Raw genomic sequence first — 25,365 nt, forward strand, 5'->3', positions numbered from 1 at the left:
TAACCTAGACATCCAACAAGAGGGGATTAGTGAACCCGGGACCCGCCTAACCACGGCAGTCCCCCCCCCCCACAAGATTTGCTTATTTGAAAGTCAGAGTTAGAGAGAGAGAGAGAGAGAGAGAGGGAGAGGGGCCCGGACACCCGAGTCACCCTCCACTGCCTCCCCAGCCACGGCAGGGAGCTGGATCGGAAGTGGGGCAGCCGGGACCTGAACCGGCGCCCATGTGGGACGCCAGCACCGCAGTCCAGGGCCTGAACGCTGCGCCACGGCGCTGGCCCCCGGCTGTGAAAGGGGCTGGGGCTGGCAGCGACGGAGCCGGATCAGCGCAAGGCAGGGAACAAGGGGGCAGGAGACCCAACACCGCATTGCGTGCACATGTGTGTATGTGCACTCTGGCAGGCGTGTGGTGTGTGTGCATGTGTGTTCACATGTGTGCACGTCTGGCAGGCATGTCATGTGTGCACGTGTGAATGTCTTGCATGTGTGTATGTGCGTGTGTCATGCGTGTGTGTACACATCTTGCAGGTGTGTGGCGTGCATGTGTGTGCACACGTGTGCACGTCCGACACGTGTGTCGTGCATGCATGTGTGCGGCGTGGACGGGCGTGCCTGGGGGCCGCGGCTGCCTCTGCGGAGCTGTGCCGAGAGCAGGTGCACAGCTGGGGTGTTTAAAAACCCATCCGTGTTTTTCCTTTTTTAAGCAGAAAATTGTTTTTTTTAAAGCGAGTCGATTGGAGAAAAAAAGTGAAGGCTTTAAAAAACGATTTCCTTATTTAAGAGGCAGAGAGAGAGAGGGAGAGGGGAGAGGAGAGGGGACTCTCCCACCTGCTGGTTCACTCCCCAAACCCCAGGAGGCCAGGCGGAAGCCAGGCGCGGGGACTCCACCCTGCTCCTCCGCAGGGGACGGACGCGGGGGGGGGGGTGGGCGTCAGCAAGGGGCCGGGGGCCAGGGTTGGGGATCGGGGTAGGGGCTGGGGTTGAGGGTCCGGGGTCGGGGCCGGGGTTGGGGTAGGGGCCAGGGGTCGAGGCAGCAGCAACGCCCACTCCTTTCATCAGAAGCCTGGGGCCTGCGGGGAGGCAGGGCCTGACCACCGGAAACTGGAGCCTTGCCTGCCCTCAGCCGCAGACCAGCACGGCACAGGGGCCGCGGACGCCCCCAGAAACTTCTGGAAGGCGTCAGGTGCCAAGCCTGGGTCCCCACGGACCCCGGTTTCTCCCACCCAGGCCTCAGCTGCGGCCGGAGCAGTGTGGAAAGCCCGGCCTCCCTCGCACACGTGGGGGTCCCGCCCCCGCACACTCCCTGGCGGGACACCCCAGGAGCCCGTTTCAGGAAGCTGGGTCCCACACCCAGGCTGCCTGGGGAACAGTGACCTGGACAGGGCCGCCCCGGGGAAAGACAGTGGCCAGGCCAAGCCCTGCCGCTCACAGCTGCCGAGAGGGAAGGCAGAGGCCAGCGTGGGCCTCGAGGGCAGAACACGCTCCCGGCCCCCACCCACAAAGCCCTCCTCCCTCCGCGGGGCAGCCGGCACCTCCTCCGGGCAGTGTTCCCGGATTGCCACAGGCTGGGTCCCCGCGGATGCCCCGGGTGTGTGCAGCGGGCAGCCTGGTTGCGGGGCATGCCACACTTGGTTTCTGTCCCCAGACCTCCGGTGCTGGCTGCCGGCTGGGCTCAGAGCAGTTCCAAGGCCCCTGCGCCCACCAGACGCGACCCCGCCAGCCCCAGGTCCCAGGGGAGCTGTCCCTGCCCACCACACCCCCTCTGAGACCCTTGTGGGGGTGAGCGGGGTCTGTGTCGCTCAGGGAGGCAGGAAGCACACGTCGCGGCCGGGACCCCATGGTGAGCTCGGCACAGGGGTCCCACATGAGCCCCACCAGCAGAGGGAGAGCTGCCCCCTGCGGGTAGAGGGCCGCACCCCCCCACACACCGGAGCCCTACGGCCCTACCTCGCCCCTCCTCCCGCAGCGAGGGCCCGGCCCCGCGGCATCCTGGGAAGGTCCCACTGGACCGGGCCGTCTCTGGAGCAGAGGTCATGGCCAGAGGAGGACATGGCTGGGCGCCCTGGACTGGGAGTCCCAGCCCTGCCCCCGAGAGACTCCCTCCCCCACCCCAAACCCTGCCAGGGACTCCCGCCCAGTGGACCTGCGGGTCCCAGGGGCTTGGAGACTCGGGATTGGACAGTGACAGGATGGTGACCCTCGTGGGGGGCTCCTGGGGGGCCGGTGCTCCCCTAGCAGCCACCAGAGGGCGCCAGTGAGCCCTGAGCGGGGTCCCAGCCCCTCCTGGGCCCGGAGCCCATGGCCTACCCAGCCCCCTCCCTCGCTGTGCCCCAGCCGCAGGCGCCACACAGGCTCAGGCCTGCCCCAGGGCCACTGCACGGCTCCGCCTGCCGCCTGCACTCCTGGGACCCAGAACCTCGCCTGACAACGCCACAGCCGACTCCCACCCCTGCGCTGCCTCCCTCGCCCCAGGCGAGGACCTGCACCCCCATTCAGCCGCACCCAGGAGCAGCCTTGCCCACCTCTAAATGCCCTCACCTCCTTGCTGCCAAACTCCTACACACCCACAAAACCCAGCCACGGCGCCCTTCTTGCCCGAGGGGCTTCCCTCTGGCGCTTCCGCCCACCCCCGGGGCACGTGGAAGACCCCCGGCTCGCTCAGGAGCGACCCCACGGCCGTGGGCCCCTCAGCTTCCCCTCACTGTCACCATCATCGTAGCCCTCTCCTCTGAAGCCCAGGAGGCGGGTGCCCGGTCCCACGCGCCCCAGTGACACACGGCTGACCCGTGCCCCAGCCGCGGGCGGCCCGGCCCGTCTTACCTTCCGCGGTGCAGCCTCCGAGCAGCAGGAGCACGAGCAGGCCCAGGGGACCCCGCACGGCCGCCACGCCAGGGCCCCCCGCGGCCGCCATGCTGGACCTCCGACCTGGAGGGGGCGGCCCCCCGGGGCCCTCACAGACAGGCCTCGCGCCGGGCGTCGGACGGGGCGGCGTCTGCGGAGACAGCAAGGGGCTGTGAGACGGCGGGGGCAGATCTGGGGGGGCTGCAGGGAGGCGCAGCTGGGGGCCTCAGAGGCACAGGCGAGGGCTGGGGGAGGGGCGGGTGCCGGCTCCTGGGGACGGAGGCCTCCTCGTGCCTGGGGTCAGCGCCCTTGGCAGGGAGGCCCCCAGGGCGGGCTCAGGACACCCCTGCCCCGCAGCTCTGGGCCTGGGTTCAAGTCCCAGCCCCTGCTGCTGCAGACCTCGGGGGCCCTGCCACCCTTGGGGAGACCCGGATGGAGCTCCTGGCTACTGCCTGTTCCGGCCCCAGCCGGCGCAGGCATCTGGGGAGGAGGCCAGAGCACGGGACAGCTCTCTTTCTCTGCCTTTCACGTAAACTTAAAAAAAATAAAGAGGTCGGGAGATCCCCTCCCCCACTGACCCACAGGGCCTCGCGCCCCGTTCTCCAGCGATGGGCGTCCCTGTGGAATGCGGCGGGAGCAGCCCCCAGGACCAAGGCAGTCCCCAGACCCCAGCCCCAGGCCAAGCCCCTTGGGGGGACTCTCTCCCCGCCCCACCGCCCCTCCCACCGGGCATCCTCAGCTCCCGGGGGGCGTCACTCCCACAGGAAGCCCCCTCCCCGGTCCGTGGCCAGAGCAGAGCCAACACGGACCCCCCTCAGTGGCCCCCATGACCAAGCACCCAGCGCCGCTCCCCCGGGCACCGGCCTCTTCCCACTGCCCGGACACCTGCCGGGGCCACAGCCAGAGCAGGGCGGGGCCTGAGCCGCCCAGCACCCACCCGGCTGTGCCCTGGGTGGGTCCTGGCCGTGGCCATAGCGCAGGACCGCCTCTGTGATCTGGGTCCTAAATTAGCCGGCTGTGGTCTGCGGTCGCCTCGCCCAGCCCCGGCGAGGCAAGGGCAAGGCCTCGGGGCAAGGCTGGGCCGTGGCCGGGTCACCGTCCAGGGGCGGCCAGCGCAGGCGGAGCGGCTCAGCGCGCGCAGTGAGGCCACGCAGGCAGAGCCAGTGCACAGTCAGCCTGCGGACGCACTTGGACACACAGTCAGACCACAGAGCGTGTCAGACAAGTGACACCTACACGGGCAGGGTCAGACCCCCAGGGAAACAGACAAGACCCCGGGCGCACAGTGGGGCCACACGCGCAGCCACAGGTGCCTGGGCAGGTGCACAGGGGCCGCCCCCGCCCACACAGCCCGGCCCCACGGGCAGAGACCCACGACGGTGCAGAGGCCAGGGCTGGGTGCGTTCCTGGGCCCCCACCCTGTGCCCCCTAAGAGGCAAAGCGGCCACCAGGAAGCCTGCAGCTGTCTGGGGGCGGGGGCTGGGTGAGGGTTGGCCTTGGGGAGACTGAGGCAGCGCCCCCCAGCCCGCAGCTCGGAGAGCCCGCCCGGGGCGCAGAGACAGGGGGCCTGGGGGAGCTGGGCAGCCCCTGGCGACACCCCAGGTTGGCCACGCCCACTGCGGGGCACCCCTGCCCCAGGTGCAGCAGAGGGCCCGGGCAGGACCCCGCAGAGCCAGCATCTGCCCCGCCGGAAGCCCCGGCGTGGGGGGCACATCACAAGCCTCCTGGGTTTCACAGTCCACCCAGAAGCTGCCCACTCGCCGGCACTATTTTTGGCCTCCACCTGGTCCAGTACCATCACCGCCCACCGGGACCCGCTCTGTCACCTCGGCCCCCACCCCCGCCTGTGCTCCCTGTAGCAAGGACACCTGGGAACCCCCGAGTGCGGTCCCCACTGGCTCCCAGCCCCTCGGGGTCAGAGCCCCCTCCTTCCCGTGCCCTGTCCCCTCCTCCCTCTCTGGCCATCGATCACTCTGTCCCAGCCCCTGGGCCTGCCTCAGGGCCTTTGCACACACCGTGTGCACTGGCTGAGCACTGAGCGGATGGGAGTTGAGGATACCTCTGCACGAGGAGCAGCGTTGAGAACAGACAAGAGAGGGGACTCAGAGGTCCTAGGAAGGAGGAAGGGAGGGAGTGGGTGTGGGCGGGACCCACAGGGCAGCCCGGGCCAGGGAAGGACGTGGCTGGGTTGGCGCTGGGCCAACATGGCCACGTCGCCGTTCCTGCAACTAAGGCAGCTGGGCCACCCGCCTGGCCCAGTGAGATGCGCCCGTGGCACGGGGCGGCCACCAGCAAGGGGACGGCTGCCCTCGGGGCACTGGAGAGAAACACACTGTGGAGTGGAGAAAGGGAGTGGCGGCTGGACCTGGAACCCGGGTCCCCACTGGGGTCCCGCCGGCTCTGAGCTCCCGGAGCGCAGGGCCCTGTGCACGGAAACAGGCCCACCGAGACCCCGCCCAGGGTCCCCACGCGGCACCAGCCGACAGGTGAACGGGCAGCCGTCCCAGCCCGGGTCATGCGATCCCGGGGCCGGCTTTGTGTGCCCACGCAGCCCAGCGAGCATAAAGGGGCGATTATACCCCAGGGCTGGTGTCGCCTGCGCGAGGCGGGGTCTCCTGGGACCTGCGCCCAGCCCCAGGGAGTCTGGGGGGCTCAGCTGCCCAATTCCCACCCTCGAGGAACAGACGGGGACCCCACGACCCTGCTGCCCCTACCTCACCTCCAAGGCACCTCCCTCGGGGCTCCTGCTGTCCAGAATCTTGTCCGAGTGCCCCAGCCCCCTGCCCACGACCCGTCACTCAGGGTGTGCCGTGGAGGGGGAGAGGGGCTGGGTGGTCACTGGCTCCAGCCAAGCCCCTCCCCTTGAGGGGCGCCTGCTGCCCCCCCTCCCGCAGGATGCAGGCTCCAGGCGGGGCGCCCCTCGGGAATTGAGATCTGGCTCTAACGGACCGCCCACGCGCACTGAGAGCCAAGGGTCAGGGCCCCGTCCCCAAGGGTCCCCGCGGCCAGCAGTGGACGGGCGGCAGCGGGGCCAGGCCCGAGCTCCCTCCTGCTTGACAGATGCCAACACAGCGCCGAGAGCCACGCGTGGACCGGGGCTGGGCTGCGTCTGTGGCGTCCGCGTCCCCAGCTCCGCCACCAGCTGAGGCGGCCGCGGCCTGGGTGCCCTGTGTGGCTCACACCCCCACTGGGGCTCCCAGCTGCTGGGCCCCTCAGCCAGGGACCCTGGACAGCCGCCTCGCGTGACCGAGCCCCCCAGCTGGCTGCCATCAACTCTCCCTTGGAGTGCTGCCCCAGCCCTGCCCCAGCCCTGCTCCCAGAGCTGCCCGTGTGGCCCCTCGCCCCCTACTCCCGGCTCCCCGTCTCATCTCAGCCCTCCTGCCCAGCCTCGGGGCTCAGCTGAGGGCCCCCTCCTCCAGGAAGCACTCCCTGCACACCTCTGTCGCCACCCCGCTGCACATAGCCGGCGCCTGCTGTATGCCCAGCACTTTCTCTGCATCGCTCCTGGGCCCCCTCTGCTTGGGGGTGGGGGTCGGGGGATACTGGGTGATTCCAGCAATTTCCGGCCATCATCCCGGGGGGAGGGGTTGGGGCGGGGCCAGCCGGACCCCTGGGAGGACTGGGAAGTCCATGGGCCCAGGCCGCGAAGCCAGCGGGAGGCCGAGGCAGAGTGGACCACGGCAGGCGCAGGGCCGGGCCTGGAGACCGGGAAGATGGGGGTCTGCTTAAGCCGCCCCCCGCCCTGCTCGCGCCCTGCACCCCACCCTGTTCTTCAAGGCTCAGCGGCCGAGTCGGACCCACAGGTCCAGGGCGCGCGGGGAAGGAAACTTTCCCGTGATGGGGGGGAGGGGCAGCGGCAGCACAGCACCCCCCCCCCCCCAGCCCACCTCCGGACCTGACCCTCCAGGTCCTGCGGCCTCCTCCGCCGCCGGCGTCGCCGGGAAGGCGCCCCGAGCCCCTCCACCCCCGCCTGGCTCCGCCCCCGAGAGGTGGGGGGAGGCGGGCCCCGGGCCAGGCAGGGAACGGAGCCGCGGAGCCTAACGGTCCCGACTTCTCCCAAGTGCGGGCCGCCGGGCTGCGGTGGGGGTGGCGGCGCCAGGCAGCGGGAGGGCGGGCGGCAGGCCCGGACCCGGCCGGGGTGCGGGGCCGGGGGGCGAGGACGCGGGGGTCCCCCGCGCCCAGCCGCAGGGGAGCGAGCCCGACACGGACTGCGGGCCTCGGGCCAGAAGGGGGTCCCGGGCGCACTCACCCGCCGCTCGGCGATGGGGCCGCGCCGTCCCAGCCTCAGCGCGCGTCCCTGGGCGCCCGGAGCGGGGAGCGCTCGGGAGAGGCCGCGGCGCGCGCGAGCGAGCTCGGCCTGGGGGCGGGGCAGGGGCGGGGCGGGGGCGGGGCCCCGGGCGGAAGCGGGGCGGGGGCCCCTCGGTGGGGTGCAGGGCAGGGAGGGAGCCCCTGCCCGGTGCCCCCTTGCCCCGGGCGGAGGAGGGCCTCGGCGGGGGGCGGCCCAGACTCAGGAGGTGGGAGAAGGGGCTGCTGGGGGTCCCCGGGAATGAAGGGGAGGGGGCCACGGCGGCAGAGGCCCCCGCCTTCGCCACGAGCCCCGGGAGGGGGCGCAGAGCGCAGGGCCGGATTGGAAACAGATGGGCGGCCGTGCCAGGCCCGTGACACCCGATCCGAGCGGACCAGAGGGGGCCGGGGGAGGGGGCGGGGGAGGGGAGGGGCGGCGCGGCCCGGCGGCCAATCCCGGCGCGCTCTGCCGCCCGGGGTGCGGATGCGGGTTTGAAAACTCCACGCAAAGGCACGGAATGCGGAGACCGGGCGGGTCCTGGGGCCCACGGGGAGGCTGCGATGCAGGCGACGGGCGCGGACCCGATGGAGACCCACGGGCCGCCTCGGCGAGGCCGGTTCCCCACTCCCACTCCCGGCGGGAGGGCCTCAGGACGGGAGGTGCCCCTAGCCAGCATTATTAAGCGCCGCGTGTATACCAGCGGTGCGCCCGCTCAGGCGGCCCTAGGGGGCCGGCGCGACCATCAGCTCCTTCGGCCAAAGCAAAGTGGAGGAGAGAGAAGGGACCAGGAGGGCAGGCAGGGGCTGGGGCCCAGGGGCAGGGACGGGGCGGGGGGGCCTGCACCTGCCAGCAGACAGGGACCCCCTGGAGCCCGGGCACTGCCCTCTCTGACTGGGGTCCCTGACTTCAGTTGTCGCGCCTGTAATAAAAGACTTGGGGTTGAGCGGCCGCCTGCAGGTTCCAGTCCCGGCTGCTCCACTTCCGACCCAGCTCTCTGCTGATGCGCCTGGGAGAGCAGCAGAGGACGGCCCAAGTCCCTGGGCCCCTGCACCCGCGTGGGAGACCCGGATGGAGCTCCTGGCTCCTGGCTGCACCCCAGCCTCGGCCGTCGCGGCCATTTGGAAAGTGGAGCAGGGGATGGAAGACCTCTCTGTCTCTAACTCTGCCTTTCAAAAAAAAAAAAAAAAAAAAAGCGCCGTACACAGCAGGAGCTCAATGAATGCGCAGGGCTTCAGGGTCTAGGACCAGTGCCTGGCTGGGGGCTGCTCAGGACCCACCAGGCGACAGCAGCCGGCTGGGCCCGCCCCCTCCCCCAGGCGGTCCCGCCTATGTCGCCATGGAGACGACCTCCCGCCCCCTGGAAGCTGGGAACCGGGCCACTGTGCGGGCGGGGGAGAGCCCCAGGGGCCCGGGCCGGGTCTCGCGGCCCCGTCTGTGGAGTCCCGGCCCAGGCCGGCCTCTCCCTCCTGACGGCGGCGTCGGCGGCCGGTACCGGGGCTGCCTCGGTTCCCGCCAGGTCCTGGGCCCCCAGGGGTCGGGGCCGGGGCGCCCAGGAGACAGCCGCGGCCCGAGCACCTGCCAAGGCCTGGCTCCAGGCTCGCAGCGACCGCGGGGAGCTGGCGGGCAGGGAAGAGCTGGACCCCGGGAAGGTCAGGGACGCGCGAGGAGGCGCCGGTGTCCGGGGGAAGAGCAACCGAGACAGACGGCGGCGCAGGGGCCGGCGCCGTGCCCCAGCATCCCACATGGGCACCAGTTCGAGTCCTGGCTGCTCCGCTTCCGATCCAGCTCCCTGCTACTGTGCCTGGGAAAGCAGCAGGTGTTGGCCCTAGTGTTTGGAGCCCTGCACCCACGTGGGAGACCCGGATGAAGCTCCTGGCTCCTGGCTTCAGCCTGGCCCACTCTCGCACACTGCGGGCATCTGGGGAGAGAGCCAGCAAATGGGAGAGCTCTGTCTCTCCCTCTCTAACTCTGCCTTCCAAATAAAATAAACGCATCTTCTTCTAAAACAAAAAGCGGGCACAGCTTGTGCCAAGGTCCTGGGGTGCTGGAGGAGCAAGTGTGGCTGGAGCAGAGAGTGGGAGGAGGGAGGCACAGGGCAAGCTCTTGTGGCTGTGTGGACTTGAACTTGGCTCCGAGGGAGGTGGGAGCCGTGGGGGGCTGTGGGCAGAGGAGGGGCGGGGCCTGACTCAGGTGTTGGGGGTGGGGGTGGCTGGGGCCGGTCCCAGTGGGGGCACAAGGGAAGGAACTGGTGTGTTTCAGCTCTGTTCTGGGGACCGACCGACACAGGGGCTGGCGTGGGAGGTAAGGATGACCCAGGGCTTTGGACCTGAGCACCTGGAAGGTCCGAGCTGCCGCCTCCAGGAAGCCTGCCTGGTTACCTTGCCCAAGGAAGCTTTGGCTGCCCTTGGGGGAGGCGACTCGGCCGGCTCACGTCAGTTCCCGCAGCTGGGACGTTCGGGGGTAAATTTTTTTTTTTTTTCAAAATAACTTCTCTTCTAATTATAAAATAGGCGCGTGCCGCAGAAAATGAGGGGAAATCAGCAAAAAGGAGAAAATAAAAATTACCCATCATCCACCGAGCGCGCGCGCGCCGGGAGGACCTGGTGGCCGGCGCCCCAGGGGCTGTGCACTGGGATTGAGGCTGGGTTGGGTTTGAAAGGCAGAGCGAGAGCGAGAGCGAGAGAGACCTCTTCTGCCCGGGGGTTCGCGGCCCCCGACCCACAGCCGAGCCAGGAGCTCCATCGGGGCGCGCTGTGCGCATGAGCAGAGAGCGGGCGCCGCCGGGCAGCCGGGCCTTGAACTCAGGCGCTGAGATGGGGCGCGGGGGCCGGAAGCAGCGGCTTAACCGCAGAGCTGTGACGCCTGCCCCTCCTGGTAGCTTTGAGGCCGGAACACGCACGCAATATACACGCACACATGCGCTCTCCCTCTCTCTCCCTGGCCATGCCCTCCACCCCCACGGGACCCTGCCAGCCAGCAGCTCAGCCCCAGCCATGACCTTTGACCGCAAGCGGGCAGAGCAAGAGTCACAGTGGGCCTCTCTTCTTCCCAAGGCTGAGCGGGCCCAGGTCTGCGGTCGCCTCGCAAGGCCGGCGAGCATGGGGCCTCGCGGAAGAGGAGCGCCCGGGGTCTGGATCTGACGGAGGGAGCCAGAGGACAGCAGCCATTGGCCGCATAGCAGGTGCAAAGGCCCTGCGGCCGCGGCTCCCTCCCACCCCTCTGTGGGCGAAGGGGACGGCGGCCACAAGGCCCACGGAGCGGCCGGGACCCCTGCTTGCCCCCTGGCGCCTCCGGCAGCCCTGTGCGGTCCTGCGGCCTCTGAAGCCTGTCCCGACCTGCCCGGCACTCGGCACACGCCTGAGCAGGGAGCGCCGGCCCGACCCGGCCGCCTCACATTTGGAAGAAAATCTCTCGAGGTTTCATTCCAAGCCTAGCGCCGCCAACTCGCCCAGCCCAGGCTCCCGGGACGGGAGAGGAACCGGCCGAGCGGCCCTGCCCCGCGGCAGCGGCGTGTGCCAACCCCGGCCGCCTCGCCCACGCCTGGCACACCCAGCCCTCCTTAGCGCGCACCCCCCGCGGCCTCCGGCCTCCACGCGCCCCGGCACGGCAACTTCCTCTCCTCCCACACTCGCCCGAGGCCTTCAGGCGCGGCTGCATCCAGCACGGAGGCGCCAAGGTTCCCGCGAGCCTCGGCTCCATCCTCCGCTCACCCCACGCTGCGGGTCTGGGAACACCCGCACTTCCCTCCGCAGTGCCGGGTGAACCTGGCCATCTGCTCCCCAGGGCCCCTCCCGCCCCCTACCACCAGCGGCGGCACCTGCGTCAGGCCCCGCCCCTCCCCGCCAGGCCCCTCCCACCTGCCCGGCTCGCTCTGCACGGAGCATGCGCGGCACACGGCCACAGACCCGGCACGTTCCTGTTTGAAGTCAGAGTTGCAGAGAGAGGGAGACAGAGAGAGAGAGAGATCTCCCATCGCTGGTTCACTCCCCAGGTGGCCGCGACGGCCGGGGCTCCCACGTGGGACCACCGTCCACCGCCGTCCAGGCCATGAGCAGGGAGCCGGATCGGAAGAGGAGCAGCTGGGACTCGAACCGGCGCGCGCATGCGACACCCGCGCTGCAGGCGGCTTAGCCCACGGCGCCGCAGCAGCCACATGGCGCACTTCATCCCTGGCTGGTTTGGCAGAGGCTGGGGGAACTGGGAGGGCAGGTCCCAGGGCTGGTACACAGTAGGTGCATAATCAGTGCTTCTTCGGCGCGGGAGTGGAGTAGTGGCGGCGGAGCAGCGGCGGCCGGGGTCCCAGTCCCGCCTCGGCTTTGAATTACAGCAGCCCACTGAGGCAGCCGGGGAGCCCCCAGAACCCGGGGGGCACCCCGGCTGCAGCTCTGGGCTCCCAGCTGTCTAGGGCACTTGGGGGTGGCCCAGCGACAGGAGACCCCTGCGCCTCGGTCCTCACCTGCCTGTCCCAGGTAAGACGGCCGGGCCTGGCAGAGGGGGGGCGCTGCACCCCCAGGCCCGGCTCTGCTGCCACACGGGGGGCCGCCCAATTCCACAGGGCCAGGCCCCTCCTCCCCGTAGGCTCTGGACCCTCCGTGGTGGCTGCTGCCCGCGTGGGGATTTAGACCCGCGCCCAGCCCCCACCCCCTACTATCCCTGGCCTCACCGTCACCCACCCACCTGCTACCCTCCCCCCTCTCAGCTTGGACGGCCCCGCAGCGGAGATCCAGCCGGCTCGGGGGAGCCTTGAAGGTCACGGCCAGCAGGGTGACCAGGGGGCCGTGCGAGCCGCCATCCCCCGCCCCTGGATCCATCCCCAGGGACGGCATTCTCTTACAAAGGGGCCAGCAGGTGCCGTCCAAGCCCCAGCAGGTGCACAGGAGGAAGCACGGAGCAGGTGGGAGTGGGGGTGGAGCCCCACACCTGCCCCGGGAGCCCTGCAGCTCGGGGGGCGGGGGGGAGGGAGTGAGCTTCTACAAACGCATTTCTTAGAGTGACGGGGTGGGGGGGCTTCCAACCTCCGGTTCAGCCCCCAAGCGGCTGCCGCCCAGGGAAGCCAGGAGCTCCATCTGGGTCTCCCCGTGGGTGCAGGGCCCCAGGCACTGGGCTGTCACCGCTGCTGCCCCAGGCCATGGGCAGGGAGCAGCCGGCGCCACAAGCAGACGCCCGGGGTCTGCTCAGATTCATTCCCGCACAGGCAAGCCCCCTCCCACATCGTGACCCACGGGCAAGTTGGGAATCCCAGCGGGCGGCTGAGACCCCCACGTCCCAAGTCAGGGCGCCGGGTTCGAGTCCCGGCTCAGGTTCTGGCCCCGGCCCCAGCTGGTACGGCCGCTGGGGGGCGGCAGCGGGGGCCCGCGTGGGAGCCCCGGCACCCGGCACCGCGAGCACAGGGACCCGACCAGCAGGGGGCGCTCGCTCGCTCCCTGACAGCTGCTCCTGGGCAGCCCACGGAGACCCCGGCCCACGGAGCCCCCGGAGAGCGGCTCAGGCCCACGGAGGCCCTGACCCCCAGAGACCCCGGTCCACGGAGACCCCGGCCCACAGAGGCCCCAGCCCACGGAGCCTCCGGGGAGTGGCTCAGGCCCACGGAGGCCCTGGCCCACGAAGACCCCGGCCCATAGAGCCCTGCAGGGAGTGGCTCGGGCCCACGGAGCCCCCGGGGAGTGGCTCAGGCCCCGTCGGCTGGGCGCCCGCGCCTCGCAGTCGTATTGGAGATTAGCGCCGCCGCTATGAAAAGGAACGGGAGAGCCGGCTGCAGAATTACAGAATTGCTTTTTAAGCCGCTGTATTTTTAAATGAAGACAAAAAATAAATAAATAAATAAAGCACGGAGGTGCAGAACGGCCTTGAAAAGACGCCGAGACAAAGGCCTCGGACTCGGCCGCCTGCAGGCGCTCAGGGTCCGGGCCGACGCCGGGTCCGGCTCTGATCCTCCTTGGAGTGGCAGCTGTGTCCATGTGCACAGTCCAGCCCTGCGCGCGTTCTTATCGATAAAACTTTATTGGTGCCTAACTACGCCCACCGGCTTCCGCAGCAGACCCCGGGAGACCCAGCCACGCCCTGGCCCTCCCCGGCCGAGCACTGTTCCCGGGGGGTGGGCAGGGCCGGAGAGAGATGAATTCATCAGATTCCCGAACAAAAGGCCCGCGGCCCTGCCAGCCGCTCTGGCCTGCATGGTAACGAGCCAGGAATTACCCACAATGCCCGGCCGAGCGCGAGGCGCTTGGCCTGGGTCCTGCGCTGACTTCTAGACGCTCGTGTGTATACAATGTCACTCCCTCCTCCCGTTCCTTCCTCTCTGTGAGTGGGGGGCACGGAGGGGCAGGAGGGGGACGGGACCAGGACACCGAGAGGAGGTGGCAGGTGCTCCTAGAGGACCCTGGACACAGCCCGAGCTACACGCTGTCGGCCCCCAGAACAAGGTGCAGCTACACCGGCGGCCCCGCCCCCCAAAACCACACGCCTGACCCCAGGGGCGCAGCCGTCTGTGCCGACCCAACTCCTCACCTGGTGCCCGCTGCAGCCAGGGGGCGCCCGTGAGCCTGAGCCAGGCCCTGCCTACCTCCCACTGCAGCCAGGGGGCGCCCGTGAGCCTGAACTGGCCCCCGCCTGCCTCCCACTGCAGCCGGGGGGGCGCCCGTGTGCCTGAGCCAGCCCCCGCCTGCCTCCCTCGCCACCACCCGCCCAGGTGCTGGGGTTGCGGCCCCAGCATAAACCCGTTCTCCAGGGCCTGGATCTCACAGCAGCCCAGGGGCAGGGGGCCCGGCTAGCCGGCACGTGCTTGTCCGGGGGTCCCAGGGCGAGGGGAACGGAGGATCAAACGTGCACTCAGCCCCCCAATATAAACACATGCTGGCGCGGGGACCCACGGGAACCAGCGCTGCCGCTCCCAGCAAGACGCAGGTGGGCGCGCGTGGAGCAGGACGCAGCCCTGAAAAAGGAGCCGCAGGCGCACTTGGCAGGAACGGCAGGCACGGGGCAGGGGACAGCGCCCGCCCTTCATCCGGAAAGGATGAGTGACAGCAGGGCGGGCGGCCGGAGCCAGGTCCCTGCGCATGCGCGCCCTGGGAGGCGGGCGGGCGGGCAGGCACCAGTGCCTGGGCCCCTGCCACCCACTCGGAGTCCCTGTCTCCGGCCCAGCCCACCCGGGCTGCTGCAGGCACTTAGGAGTGAACACTTTCAAAGACGCATTTTATCTGTTTGGAAGACATAGTCAGAGAGAGGGAGACCTTGCAGCCCCCCATGTCACCCCCCAAGTGGCCACAACGCCCAGAGCTCGGCCAGCACCAAGCCGGAGGCTCCGTCCGGGTCCCACGTGGGCGCCGGGGCCCCAGCACCTGGGCCACCTCCAGCTGCCGGGGGCTGGATCGGAAGTGGAGTGGCCGGGACTCGAACCCGCGGCCACAGGGGAGGCCAGCGCTGCAGAAGTGGCTTTCCCGTCTGCACCGCAGCTTCAACCCCTAGAACAGCGTGTTAGAGGACGGCAGTGGCGGGGCCGGCGCTGTGCGTGGCGGGTGAGGCCTCACCTGCAGCCGGCATTGCCTGTGGGCGCGGGTTCAAGTCCCGGTCGCTCCACTTCCGGCCTGGCCCCCTGGGAGGCAGCGGTGAGGGCCGAGTGCTGGGCCCGGCGCCCATGGGGGACTCGGATGGAGCCCCCGGCCCAGCCCTGGCGGTTCAGCCATCGGGGGAGTGAACCAGCAGCTGGAAGATTCTCTCCCTCTCTGTTTCTCCTTCAAATAAATAAACCTTTAAAACCCAGGGACAGAGTGATGGCTGCCAGCCGCCCCTCCTGGCGGGCCGGGGTCGCCTCGAGCCCCCTGAGCTGTGTGCATCTCACACACGAGAGCTGAGGCCACGCAGGAGCGGGTGGAGAGCAGGTGTCCTGCCCACGGTGATGGGGAGGGGCAGTGCCGCGCGTACACCCTGCAGGTGCCGAGGGCTCAGTGGGGCAGCAGCCTGGACCTCCTGCCTGTCCCGGCGAAGGTCAAGGTCAGGAGAGGGAGGGGTCTGAGCAGGACGGACCTGGGCCCCAGTGGCACCGACCGCAGCGCCCCCTCCGCTCCACGCACCTCGGTTTACCCGTCAGTGAAATGGGGACACGCCCCCTTGGGCCTCGACCACCTTGCTGAGCCGTGGCCCCGGGCCCAGAGCAGCTCGGCCGAGGTCCCTGCGCGCCCGCCCCCTCCCCAGCACCGGGTCCGAGGCCCTGGATCGGAAGTCGGCTTCCCGTGGGCAGGGAGCCGGGGACCCGAGGACCCTGCTGCCCGCCGGAGCCGGGGCCAGCACGAGGCCACACGGCACCATCCGAATCTCGGCCCACACGCCCAGCCTGGTCCATCCCGTGAGCACCGACTACGCGCTGGGCGGGAAGCCCTGGCCACGCCGGCCCTGCTGCCCAGGGAACCCCCAGGGCTCCAAGCCCCGCGCCTCCTCCAGGAAGCCTGCCTGGGTTCCACCTCCCTGCTCCCTCTCAGAGCCTCCCTCCAGGGGCCGTGACCCGATTCCACTGAGCCCCACTTCTCACGGGGTTTAACACGCGTGGTCGTACAGAGATAGGTGGGGGAGACACAGGGACAGACGGACCGACACGGGCACCACCGCGGGGGGCCTGGGTGTTGAAGCTCGTGGCTGCCCTGGGCACGCGCCTGAGCTTCCGGAAGCCCCCACCCCGGGCCCGGGCCCAGCCCACCCAGAGCTCCTGGCGCAGCCCGGACCCGGCGCGGGGGTCGCGTCCCTGCTCCCTGCTCTGACGGGGCGGCCCCAGCGCGAGGCCCCGCACCCACGGGGCACCGCACGGAGCTCCTGGCTCCCGCCTGGCCCAGCCCCGGCTGCTGCCGGCATCCAGGCTGGGTCCTGGCCCTCCTCCGGCCAGGCCCTCACAGCTGCCAACCGCCTGGGGAAGCCTCGCGGGCGCCCCCTGCTGGCCGGCCCGGACGGGGAGCCCTCAGCCCAGCGAGCTCCCCAGGCGGGGGCTGCCCAGCTCCTGGGGGCGGAGAGGGGTCGGGGCTGCGCCAGCCAGCGCCTGGGAGACCCCGGAAACCCCCACCCCCAGGAAAACGCAAAGCAGAAAAAATGGTTTCTCTGGGGTCTAAGGCCACGGATGTCACGTCACAGAGTCGCCACAGCCTCCATGACCAGCCCCGTGCACCCGCATCTCTCATTCCCCAGAGACGCCTCCATCTCACACACGGGGAAACAGGCCAAGGGGCACCCCCACGCTGAGACAGGGCAGGACTCGAACCGGCAGAGGCAGGTGCGGCTGCAGCAGAGCCGGGGGAGGTGGCCTGGGGGGAGCGCGTGTGCTCTTCACAGAAGGGAAGCCCCAGGTTCACCTCCCAGGACCACTGCGCCCACCCCCCAGTCATCAGGGCCCTGGGTCTCTCCATCTCTGATCTTAGTCTTCTCCATGCCCCCTGCGTCATGGCCCAACGTGGCTGCCTGAGCACTGTCCATCACCTCCACCTCCAGGTGGAGGAAGGAAGGGAGCATGGGCCACCTCCCCAGGAAGACGTTTCCAGGAGAAACCCTGCCCACATGTCCCATGGGTCACAATGGCACAGACGGTTGCAGGGGGCACCAGGTTCCCTGGTGAGGACCAGAGCGTGACTGTTAGTGGAAGGGACATGGGGAGGCCCCGGCACAGACCTCCGTCTGCTCGCCCGGGTCCCACCTCCCTGGGGGATACAAGGTCAGTAGCAGCGTGGGCCGGGGGAGGGGGTGGCCAGGACCCCACTGGAGGCCTGCGCTCCCCAAGCCCAGCTGGAGGTGCCAGGGCCCCCCAGACCCGACAGCAGGCTTGGAATCGGGAGAGGTGACATCACAGGCCTGGGAGCTCGGGGCACAGTGGGGGGCCCCAAGGCCGCTGTGCCCGCGTCCCGCTCACAGGGGCCCGGCCAGCGCCCGCCCCCCACCTCGCCCTGGGATGTCCGGAGCCCCCGCGGTGGCCGCGGGAAGGCTGTCGCGTCACGCCCATTCCGCGCCCAGGACTCGTCCTGCTTCCAGTCCTGAGAGATGGGGGGGGGGGGGCGAGCACTGGACAGGGAGTCTAGGCCCTGGGCACAGCCTGCAGAGCAACCCCAGCCCCGTCGCACCGCCGTGACTCAGTTTCCCCGCCCCTTCCCCGCCCCTCCCCCGCCGAGTGTGGCTAGCGGCTCTGTGTCCCGTGGGAGGAGCGGGCCCCTGGCCCAGGCCCGCCGGGCAGCCCCTCTCCCATTTCACAGCCCTGGGCACTGAGGCCGACTCCAGGCGGCAGGTGAGACCTCCGCAGTTCGCCCCGCCCCGCCCCCGCGCATGTGCACCCTGGGCAGCTCAGGCCCTCGGGCCCCGGCCGCCCACGCGCGAAGCCGGGATGGAGCCCCCGGGTGGGGCATTTCTCTCTGCCTCTCAGAAGCAACCGCGTAAAAACTCTGGAACTCCTCTGCTGTTTTTGGGGCGAGGGGTCTCCAACCCCTCTGGACCCCTCACCAACACCCCAAGACAGCAGCGCGCACAGACTGCTTTGGGGGGCCCTGGCCCCTCGACACCCGTCCTCAGACCGTGGATCAGAGCCACTCCTCGTGCCGGACACCTTGGTCATGGTGGCTCAGTGCGGGCGGCCGACACGGCACGCCCCCCACCCCCACCCCCAGTTGCCCGCAGGACAGCAGCCGGGGCTGGGGCAGCGCGTGGATGTGGCTGGGGCAGCGCACGGATGTGACTGGGGCCGGCGCGGGAGGCAGGGGCCCTGGGGGTGGGTGCAGAGAGGGGGCGCATGGCAGGGTCCCAGCAGGAGCAGATCCAGACCAGCACGGGGCCAGCAGCGCCCCCGGGTTTGAGCCCCGGCTCCGGCTTGGGGTGGGGGTGGGGGGGCAGCTCCCTGCGCATGCGCACCTCGGGAGGCAGAGGTCATCACTCAAGTGCCCGGGTCCCCGCCACCACGGGGCTGCCCCGATGGAGCGCCCGCCCCCAGCCCAGCCCCGGCTGTCGCAGGCCTCTGGGGAGCGACCCAGCGATAGAGCCGTCTCTCCCCGCTCCGATAAACGGCCACTGCTCAGGACTTGCGCACGGCCCCGCGTGCTCGTGCGTGGCCCCGTGGCCCCAGCGCGGCTCTTGCTCTGCCGCCCAGGGCGCCAGCCCCACCCCCAGGGCCGGCCTGAGCCCTGAGCCCTGAGCCCGGCCGTGGTGGGGGCGGGGGCGGGGGCGGGGCGGCACCTGCGTGAGTCACTTCCTTCCAGTGCGGAGCGGAGGGGGCCACCGTCCCGCAACCCCTCCCCCGCACCTGGCTCTTCACGATGGGAAAACCGAGGCCTGGGGGGGCTGGGGGGGGGGGACAGCGGGGCTCGCGCACGTCCCGCCCCGCCCCAGCAGCGCGCCCTTGGCCGTGACAGCCGCCGCCGTCCCGGCACAGCCCTGTGTCAGGAGACTGAAGTCGGTGGAGGATGAAGGCGGGGGTGACGGGGCACCAGGGGCTCCCAGCCCCCTGCTGTGGGGTGCGCGCCGCGTGCAGGGGTGCGGACCCTGGCTGGGACGCGCTGGCTGCTGGGGGCATTTGGGGAGAGAAAGGGAGGGAGGGCGGTTTGGGGGAAGCCCTAGAAGATGTTCCTCTTGTTGCAAAGGCCTTTCCACGCAGGTGCGTGCGAGGGGACGGATTCGGGTTCCAGGGAGCTGCGAACACGGCGCGTGGGCTGCCTCGTGTTTTTGCGCCAAAAGAAACGTCTGTGAATTCCACTTCCCCACGAGCGTCTAAAGGTGGGAGGGAGGCCGGGGGCCCGCGGGCTGCGGTGCGGCGAGCGGGGCGCGGGGCTGCCCGAGGCGGCGGCGGGAACTCTGGCCAGAGAACAGAGAATCGGGCAGCTTTACAAACGACCAGATTTCTTGTTTTCTAAAACAACGGGGGGGGGGGGGGCCCTCCTCCCACACCTCCCGACAGCACAGGGAGACCCAGAGACCAGCTGGCTCCCCAGCCCATGGGCAGCGAACCCAGGGCCGTGAGCCCGGCCGGGCCCCAGGGGTGGCCGACATCTTAACCGCTGCACCTGCCGCCCGCCCCCCACAGCCTGTGTATTTCAATAACTCCACTCCGACTCCAATTCGAAAGGCTCACGCCCACAAGGACTGGAAGCCACGGGCGGCTTTTCCACGACACGCACCCCCCCAGCCCTCGTGTCAGTCCCCGTGCGCCTCACCCCGTCTCCACCAGAGTCCGGTGCCCATTTTACAGACCAGCACATGAGGCACGGAGCTGGGCCCTGACCCACAGGAGGAGGTCCTGGGCCACGTGCTTCCAGCCAGCCCCCCCGGAAGGAAGGAGTGAAGGTTTACACCCGGCCTGCAACTCAGGCTCCCCCACCCCACCGTGGTGCCCACCTGGCCCCCCAGGTGGCCCTGGGGTTCCCGACGCACCCGGAGCCTCCCCGCAGCCGCCCCCTCCCTCCTGGCCCCCGACAGCTCAGCTCCCGCCGGTCCGCGTCGCAGAACTGGGGCGCCCCCGATTAGCCAGCCAGTGGCGGGGAACGCCCCAGTTTGCAGGGCTGAGTCACGCTGGCCTCTCTCCGGGCAGGACCCTGGTGAGAGGCGGGGGGCTGCGGGGAGCCTCGCGTCTCCCGTGGCATCCACGCTGCATCCCGAGGGTGTGCCCTGCCCGTGCTCAGCCCCCACCCGGGTGCCCCCAGCAGCTTCCCGAGGTGGGCACGATACGGAGAGAAAAACGAGAGCACAGAGCGGGTGCTCACTCCGCCCAGGGTCACACAGCCGGAGCAGCCTGGGCCTCCCGCAGGCCAGTGGCTGCCAGACCCCCATGAGTGTGGAGAGCAGGCACCGGTGCCGCTCCAGACACCCACGCCCCACACGGAGGGACCTCGGTCCAGCTTCCTGCTGGTGCCCACGCGGAGCCCCGGATGGAGCCCCTGGCTCCCGGCTTCGGGCTGGCCCAGCCCCGGCGGCCGCGGGCATCTGGGGAGTGAGCGGGCCTTGCCTCTCCCCGTCCCTCGCTCTCCCCCTTTCAAATAACAGGATGAGAACGAGATTGGGGTTCGGACTCCTCTGGGGCGACCATGCCCGACCTCTCGCAGCCGTGCCTCAGTTTCCCTCTCCGGGCACCGCAATGCCGCTAAGGGGAGGAGGGATCGACGGGCAAAGATGCCGCCGACGGGGCCGCGGGAGCAGGAGCAGGGGGCCCGGCGCGGGCACCGACGGTGGATAAGCCAGAGTAGCTATTATCACCCCGACACCCCCTCATTTGCTAATCACGGGGGTTAATTAGGAGGCATTAAATCACGCACAGGCGCCGGCCGCACGCCCCCGGAACCCCCGAATTTCCACCAACGCTCAATTACGCATGCGCGGGCGCCTCCCTGCCCCTTCAGGGGCCCGCTGCGCACCGGACTGCGTGTGCTCGGACCAAGGTCAAAGGGTCAAAGGTCGGGGGCGAGGTCACCGCGGGAGGCAGGGAGGGAGGAGAACGGGGATTCTCAGCTCCCAGGTCTCCCGACAAAATAAAGCAGCGGCGTTCAAGACCAGCGGGGCCACCGCGGCGACAGACAGAGACAGTTGGGCCCTTTAGGGAGAGCGCTCGGGTGGTTCAGGCCTGGGGGGCTCCGGGGGTCCCCGTGCCCCAGATCCGGGCAGGGGACGGGGACACCGGACAGACACGGGGCTCCTTCTTGGGTTTGGAACCCGGAGGCCGCCAGGCCCGGCCAGGGCTGGGAGGGGGTGGCGTGGAGCCCGGCGGCCGTGAGTCACTGCCGCCCGCAGAAGTGTAAGCCGGCTGATGGATGTTTTTTTTTTCACCCAGGCTTTGCACACGCGAGCCCCCTGCGCCGGCACAGGCCGCGGTGGGAGAAGCGGAGAGGGCGGGCAGCACCGCCAGCAGCCCGGGCTGGACCCCTGGCGCGTGTTCGGGAGCCGGGAGCCGTGGCTCCCAGGGCCACCTGCCGGTGGCAGGAACAGGTGCGCCCGAGCCTTGGCCCCTGGGACGCCCAGAGCCAGGAAAGGGTGGGACGCGGGAGAAAGCCAGGGGCAGCGCCCACGGCCCCCCAGCCTGCGTCCCCCAGCGGGGCCCTGCCGGGGGCTGCACGGGCTGCCTCTCTGTCCTCGTCCCGATCTGGGTAGCTGCAGGGCAGGAAGGGCAGGGCAAGGGCAGCCGTGAACCTGGACGCGGAGCGGCCACGCCGGCCGGAGTCTGACAGGCCAGTGGGACAGGCTCCCGGCTCAGCAGCCACCACCCGCCCGTGCAGAAATTTCCTTTATTTTCAGGGGTCTCCTCATGCTCCCCTTGGCCCGAACCTCACACGTGGTGAAGTACAGAGGGCACAGGCGAGGCCGGGGCCCTCACTGGCCATGGCCATGAAGCCACAGCTCTGCCACCCGGGCTGGAAACCAAGTCCTGCCCCTTGCTGGGGAAGACGGGGGGGGGGGCGTTGGCCTCTGGGTGGGGACCCCCAGGCCCGGCCACAGAGCCAGCCAGAGCAGCAGAAGGCGCAGAGTGGCCGAGGGCCCCCCAGATACTGCCACGTCCATGTCGCTGCCCCCGTGCCCCCGAGTCCCAGGGCTGGTAAGAAGGTCTTGTATTGGCAGCTGCGGCCCACGGACACGAGAGACACCCAGGTGCCCTGGGAAGTGGCGACAGGATCGCCCGGTGGGTGCCCAGGGAGAAACGGCGTCCTCCAGGCAACGTCCGGGCCGGCAGCTGGGTCCCCACGCCCCCGACACACACAGAGGTCAGAGGGCTGAGCCGCGGGGGCAGGAGGAGCCCCTCCCCCGGGGCCAGCCCCCCCCCCCCGGCCGGCACTGCAGCGGGGGCCGGTCACCCCTGGAGGGCCGATGTCACCGGCCAGGCTGGCGGGAACACAGCCGTATAGGCTCAGCACGCAGGCCGGGTCTCCCGCGACGTTCTGTTTGCCTGAGCCCAATTATACCGACTCTCAGGGGGCCGCAGGCGGCAGGTGGCGGCCCCGAGGGGGCCGGGGGCCGGGCAGAAGTGCACCGTCATGGCGAACCAGCCCCCCAGGCCCCTGCCGCCGGGGCCCCACCACAACACTTTCTGGAGAGGAACAGCAGAGGCTTGGCCAGGCAGGAGTGGAGACACCCCAACCCCACCGGGCCGGCGGGAGACTCCGGCCAGAGCCACAGGGGCTGTGGGATTCGGGGGCAGGAGCAGTCCCCCCCCAAGCCCCCAGCTGCCCACCTCCCGCAGCCAAAGTATCAGCTGGCAAAGAAAGGAGAAAGACTGGGGCGGGGGGGGGGGGCAGAGGCAGGCGAGCTTGGCAGGGGGAGGGGGCTACAAAGGCAGGGGACCCTGGGGGGGGAGGGGAGCTATGCAAATGACAGCAGCCACAGTCCCTCGGCCATTAATAAGAGCCCCGGCGGCGGCAGCTGGCAGGGACGACGGAGGCGCAAGCTGGCAGAAGGCGGCACGGAGCCGCCAAGGAGGGCCCGGAAACAAAGAGGGGTCTCCACCACCCCCCCGGACCCCAGGGACGCGGCCACGGGGGAGCCGGGAGAGGAGGCCAGGATGCCTGCGCCGCTGTCCGGGTGCGCGCCGTCGGCGACAAGCAGGGGCACCCAGTCTCGGGACCCGTGGGGACCTGGGGCTTTGTCCTGGCTGCTGGGTGTCCCCAGCAACCCAGCCAGGACGGACCTGGACCCCCGCCTGTGGCCAAGCGCAGCGTCCACGCTAGCGGCCAGGGGGCTGACTCGGACCGGGGACTTCCCTAGACAGGGGGTGGGGGGGCGGGGAATCCCAGCTGAGCCAGGGAGGGGGCAGCGCCCCAGGAGGCCCAGGGGGGGTTCGGTCCTCAGGGGGCAGCAGGAGGAGGAGGGGTGGCTGAGGTTGGGGGGAGGGGTCCCGAAGGAGGTGACTCCAGATTGGGGGAGGGGGTGTGGCTGAAAATCGGATGCAGTTCCAGGGGGGCGGAGGCGGGGGAGGAGAGGGGTTCCCTGACTGGGGGGCTTCTGAGGCGGCGGCAGGAATTCCCCACCATGCGAGCGAGGGGGGGATGGAGATACCAGCCAGGGTACGGGCAGGGGGCCGCTGCCTTTAGGAGATTCGGGCAAAGAGCAGTGAACTTGGCCGCAGCCTGACCGAACCCCCGCACCCTCGGCGCAGGCGGCTGGGGTCTTCCTAAGGCACGCCCCGCGCCCCCTTCTCCCCAGCCCGAAGGCCCCGCCCCCAGATGACGTCACCGCACCTCCCCCCTCCCCAAGACCCCCAAGGGGGCTCCCCCTGGCAAGCGGAGCCCGTGGGACCGACGGCGCCAGGGGCGGCTTCCCCCTCCCAGGATCCCCACGGGCACCCCGGCGCGCACGCCCGTCCGCCCCAGTCCCAGGGGTTGGGGGCCTAGGCTCGCCCCGCCCGGGGGAGGTTGGAGCGGGGGCTCCGGCCGCAGCAGGGCGGGGCGAGGCTCGGGCGCTGGAGGAGCGGCCCCCAGCCCCCTGCCAGGGAGCCGCAGGGTCCGGAGGGCGCCAGGGACAGCGCAGAAGCGGGGCTCTCCAGGGGAGCGGAGCTCGGGGGGCGCGCAGGGGCCCCTCCCCCGGCCCCGCGCCGCCCGTCCCCGCGCCGCCCGTCCCGGGCTCCTCTCCACTCCGGGGCGCCCGCGTCGCCCACCCCACCCCCCACCCCGCACAGCGCCCCCTGCCTTCGGGAGCCGCCCGGGCCCCTCGGCTGCGCGCCTCGCCCCGCCCGCAGCCCGGGGTGGTGCAGCCGGCGGCGCTGGGCAGCTTCCAGGCCGGTCGGACCCTCTCCCACGCCGCGGGCGCAGCCCCCAGCCCCGCCCGGCGCGCGCCCCGCGCCGCGGGCGCATTGTTCGGGGCGGCGCGGCGGCTGCCGCGGAGCACCCGCCGCGCACAATGGCCGTGCGGGCTTCCCCGGCACAAAGGCGGCGCGCTGCCCACTCTGCCGCCCCGGGCCCCTCGCCGAGCCCTGCTGCCCGCATTCCGGGGGCCGCCGCTGGGACGCAGGAACGGGGGCGGGGGGTTCGCCTGTACCTGGAGGCTGGCTGCGCGGGGCTCCCCGGCTCTGCCCCGCCTCACATCCCGGCCGCTGCATGGGACCCGAGCGCCAGCGGCTCGCGGCGTGCGCGCGCCGGCCGGGCTGCCGGGCGGGCGGCGCGAGGACACTCACTGCGGCTCGCGCTCCCCTCGCGCCGGCTCGCGAGCCCCCCCAGCCGGTGACGTCATCCCTTCCGCCAGCGCCGCCGCCGGGGGGCGGAGTCGGGGCGGGGCCGGGCCGCGCGCGTCACCGCGCCGCCGCTATGCCGCCACGCCCCCCGGCCAATGAAGCGGCGCGGGGAGGCGCACGTGATCCCCGGGTGGGTATTTAAAGGGCTGCGGGAGCACGTGGGGCGCGGGGCTTCGTGGGACACGTGGGTGGCGGCTTCGGCGCGAGGGGCTCCCTGGGGGCGCTTGGCGCAGAGGCCGTGGCGCTTTGCCATTCGGGCTCTGAGGTCGGCCGTGGCTCCCCGGTGCGTTTGGCTGAAACGCAGCCTCGCTCCCTGCAAGCTCGCCCCCTGCCCCCCAGCCCCCGCCTCGCCCTTGGTCTCAGAGCTGCAGCCGAGGCGAGCCCTGGCCCTGGCCCTGGCGTTCGTCCGCTCAGAATGTCCTAATGCCTGTGTGGCGACGGCCACCCCAGCTCTCCCGCGCGTCCCATCCACCCGAGTTCCCTGGGGGCTCGGGGGCTCCGCGCACTGCTGGGACCGGCGGGCCACTGAAGGGGTGACCCCTGCCGAGCGAGCACGACGCTCTCCGCGGGTCGCCCTCCACCCCGACGCCGCACAGGCACCTGCGGCACGGGGGCACGGGTTTCCCTCTGCGGGTCTCTCTCGGCCCACGCGCACAGACAGCGTCAACTCTGGGACTTGGGGTTGCGTTTCTGTTTTTCCCCTTGAACTCGTTGATTCATTCACTGCGGGCCAAGGATGCAGCTCAGAAGCGTTAACCCCGGGAGCAGAAGAGGCGGCGGAAGTCGTAACCAGGAGAGGAGCGCGCGGCGATGAATAATTGAACAAGGAGCCTAAATTAAGCCCGGAGTTCCCGGCGGCCAGGCGCGCGTCCCCCCTCGTCCTCCTGCCCGGCTCGGTGACCCGGCCTGCTAAGTCACGGCCTCGGTTTTCCTGTCCGAGCATTGGAGCCACAGCCGCATCCGGAGGCTCCAGCGTGGTCTGGGCACTCATGCTGGTGAGCCCGGTATGCAGTAGGTATGCAGCCCCGTATGCAGTAGGTGCTCACGCCTTGCAGGGGACCAACCACTCCACTTCCAGGAGCTC

The 25,365-nt window shown here is 70.7% G+C and overlaps 1 protein-coding gene across 1 annotated transcript in view; it reads right to left on the bottom strand.

Annotated features, from left to right (window-relative positions):
• PTPRS (protein tyrosine phosphatase receptor type S) overlaps positions 1-7,237 on the bottom strand; it is a 43,729-nt gene extending 36,492 nt beyond the window's left edge. The window contains exons 1-2 of the mRNA XM_070059506.1: positions 7,091-7,237; positions 2,821-2,992 (exon numbers count right to left, since the gene is read on the bottom strand). Coding sequence (XP_069915607.1) covers positions 2,821-2,911 — 91 coding nt within the window. The 5' untranslated portion in view covers positions 2,912-2,992; positions 7,091-7,237. The remainder of the gene's footprint in view (positions 1-2,820; positions 2,993-7,090) is intronic.
• Between the last annotated feature and the right edge of the window lie 18,128 nt (positions 7,238-25,365).

This window comes from Oryctolagus cuniculus, chromosome 16 (genome assembly GCF_964237555.1).
Source record: "Oryctolagus cuniculus chromosome 16, mOryCun1.1, whole genome shotgun sequence".
Classification (NCBI taxonomy): domain Eukaryota; kingdom Metazoa; phylum Chordata; class Mammalia; order Lagomorpha; family Leporidae; genus Oryctolagus; species Oryctolagus cuniculus.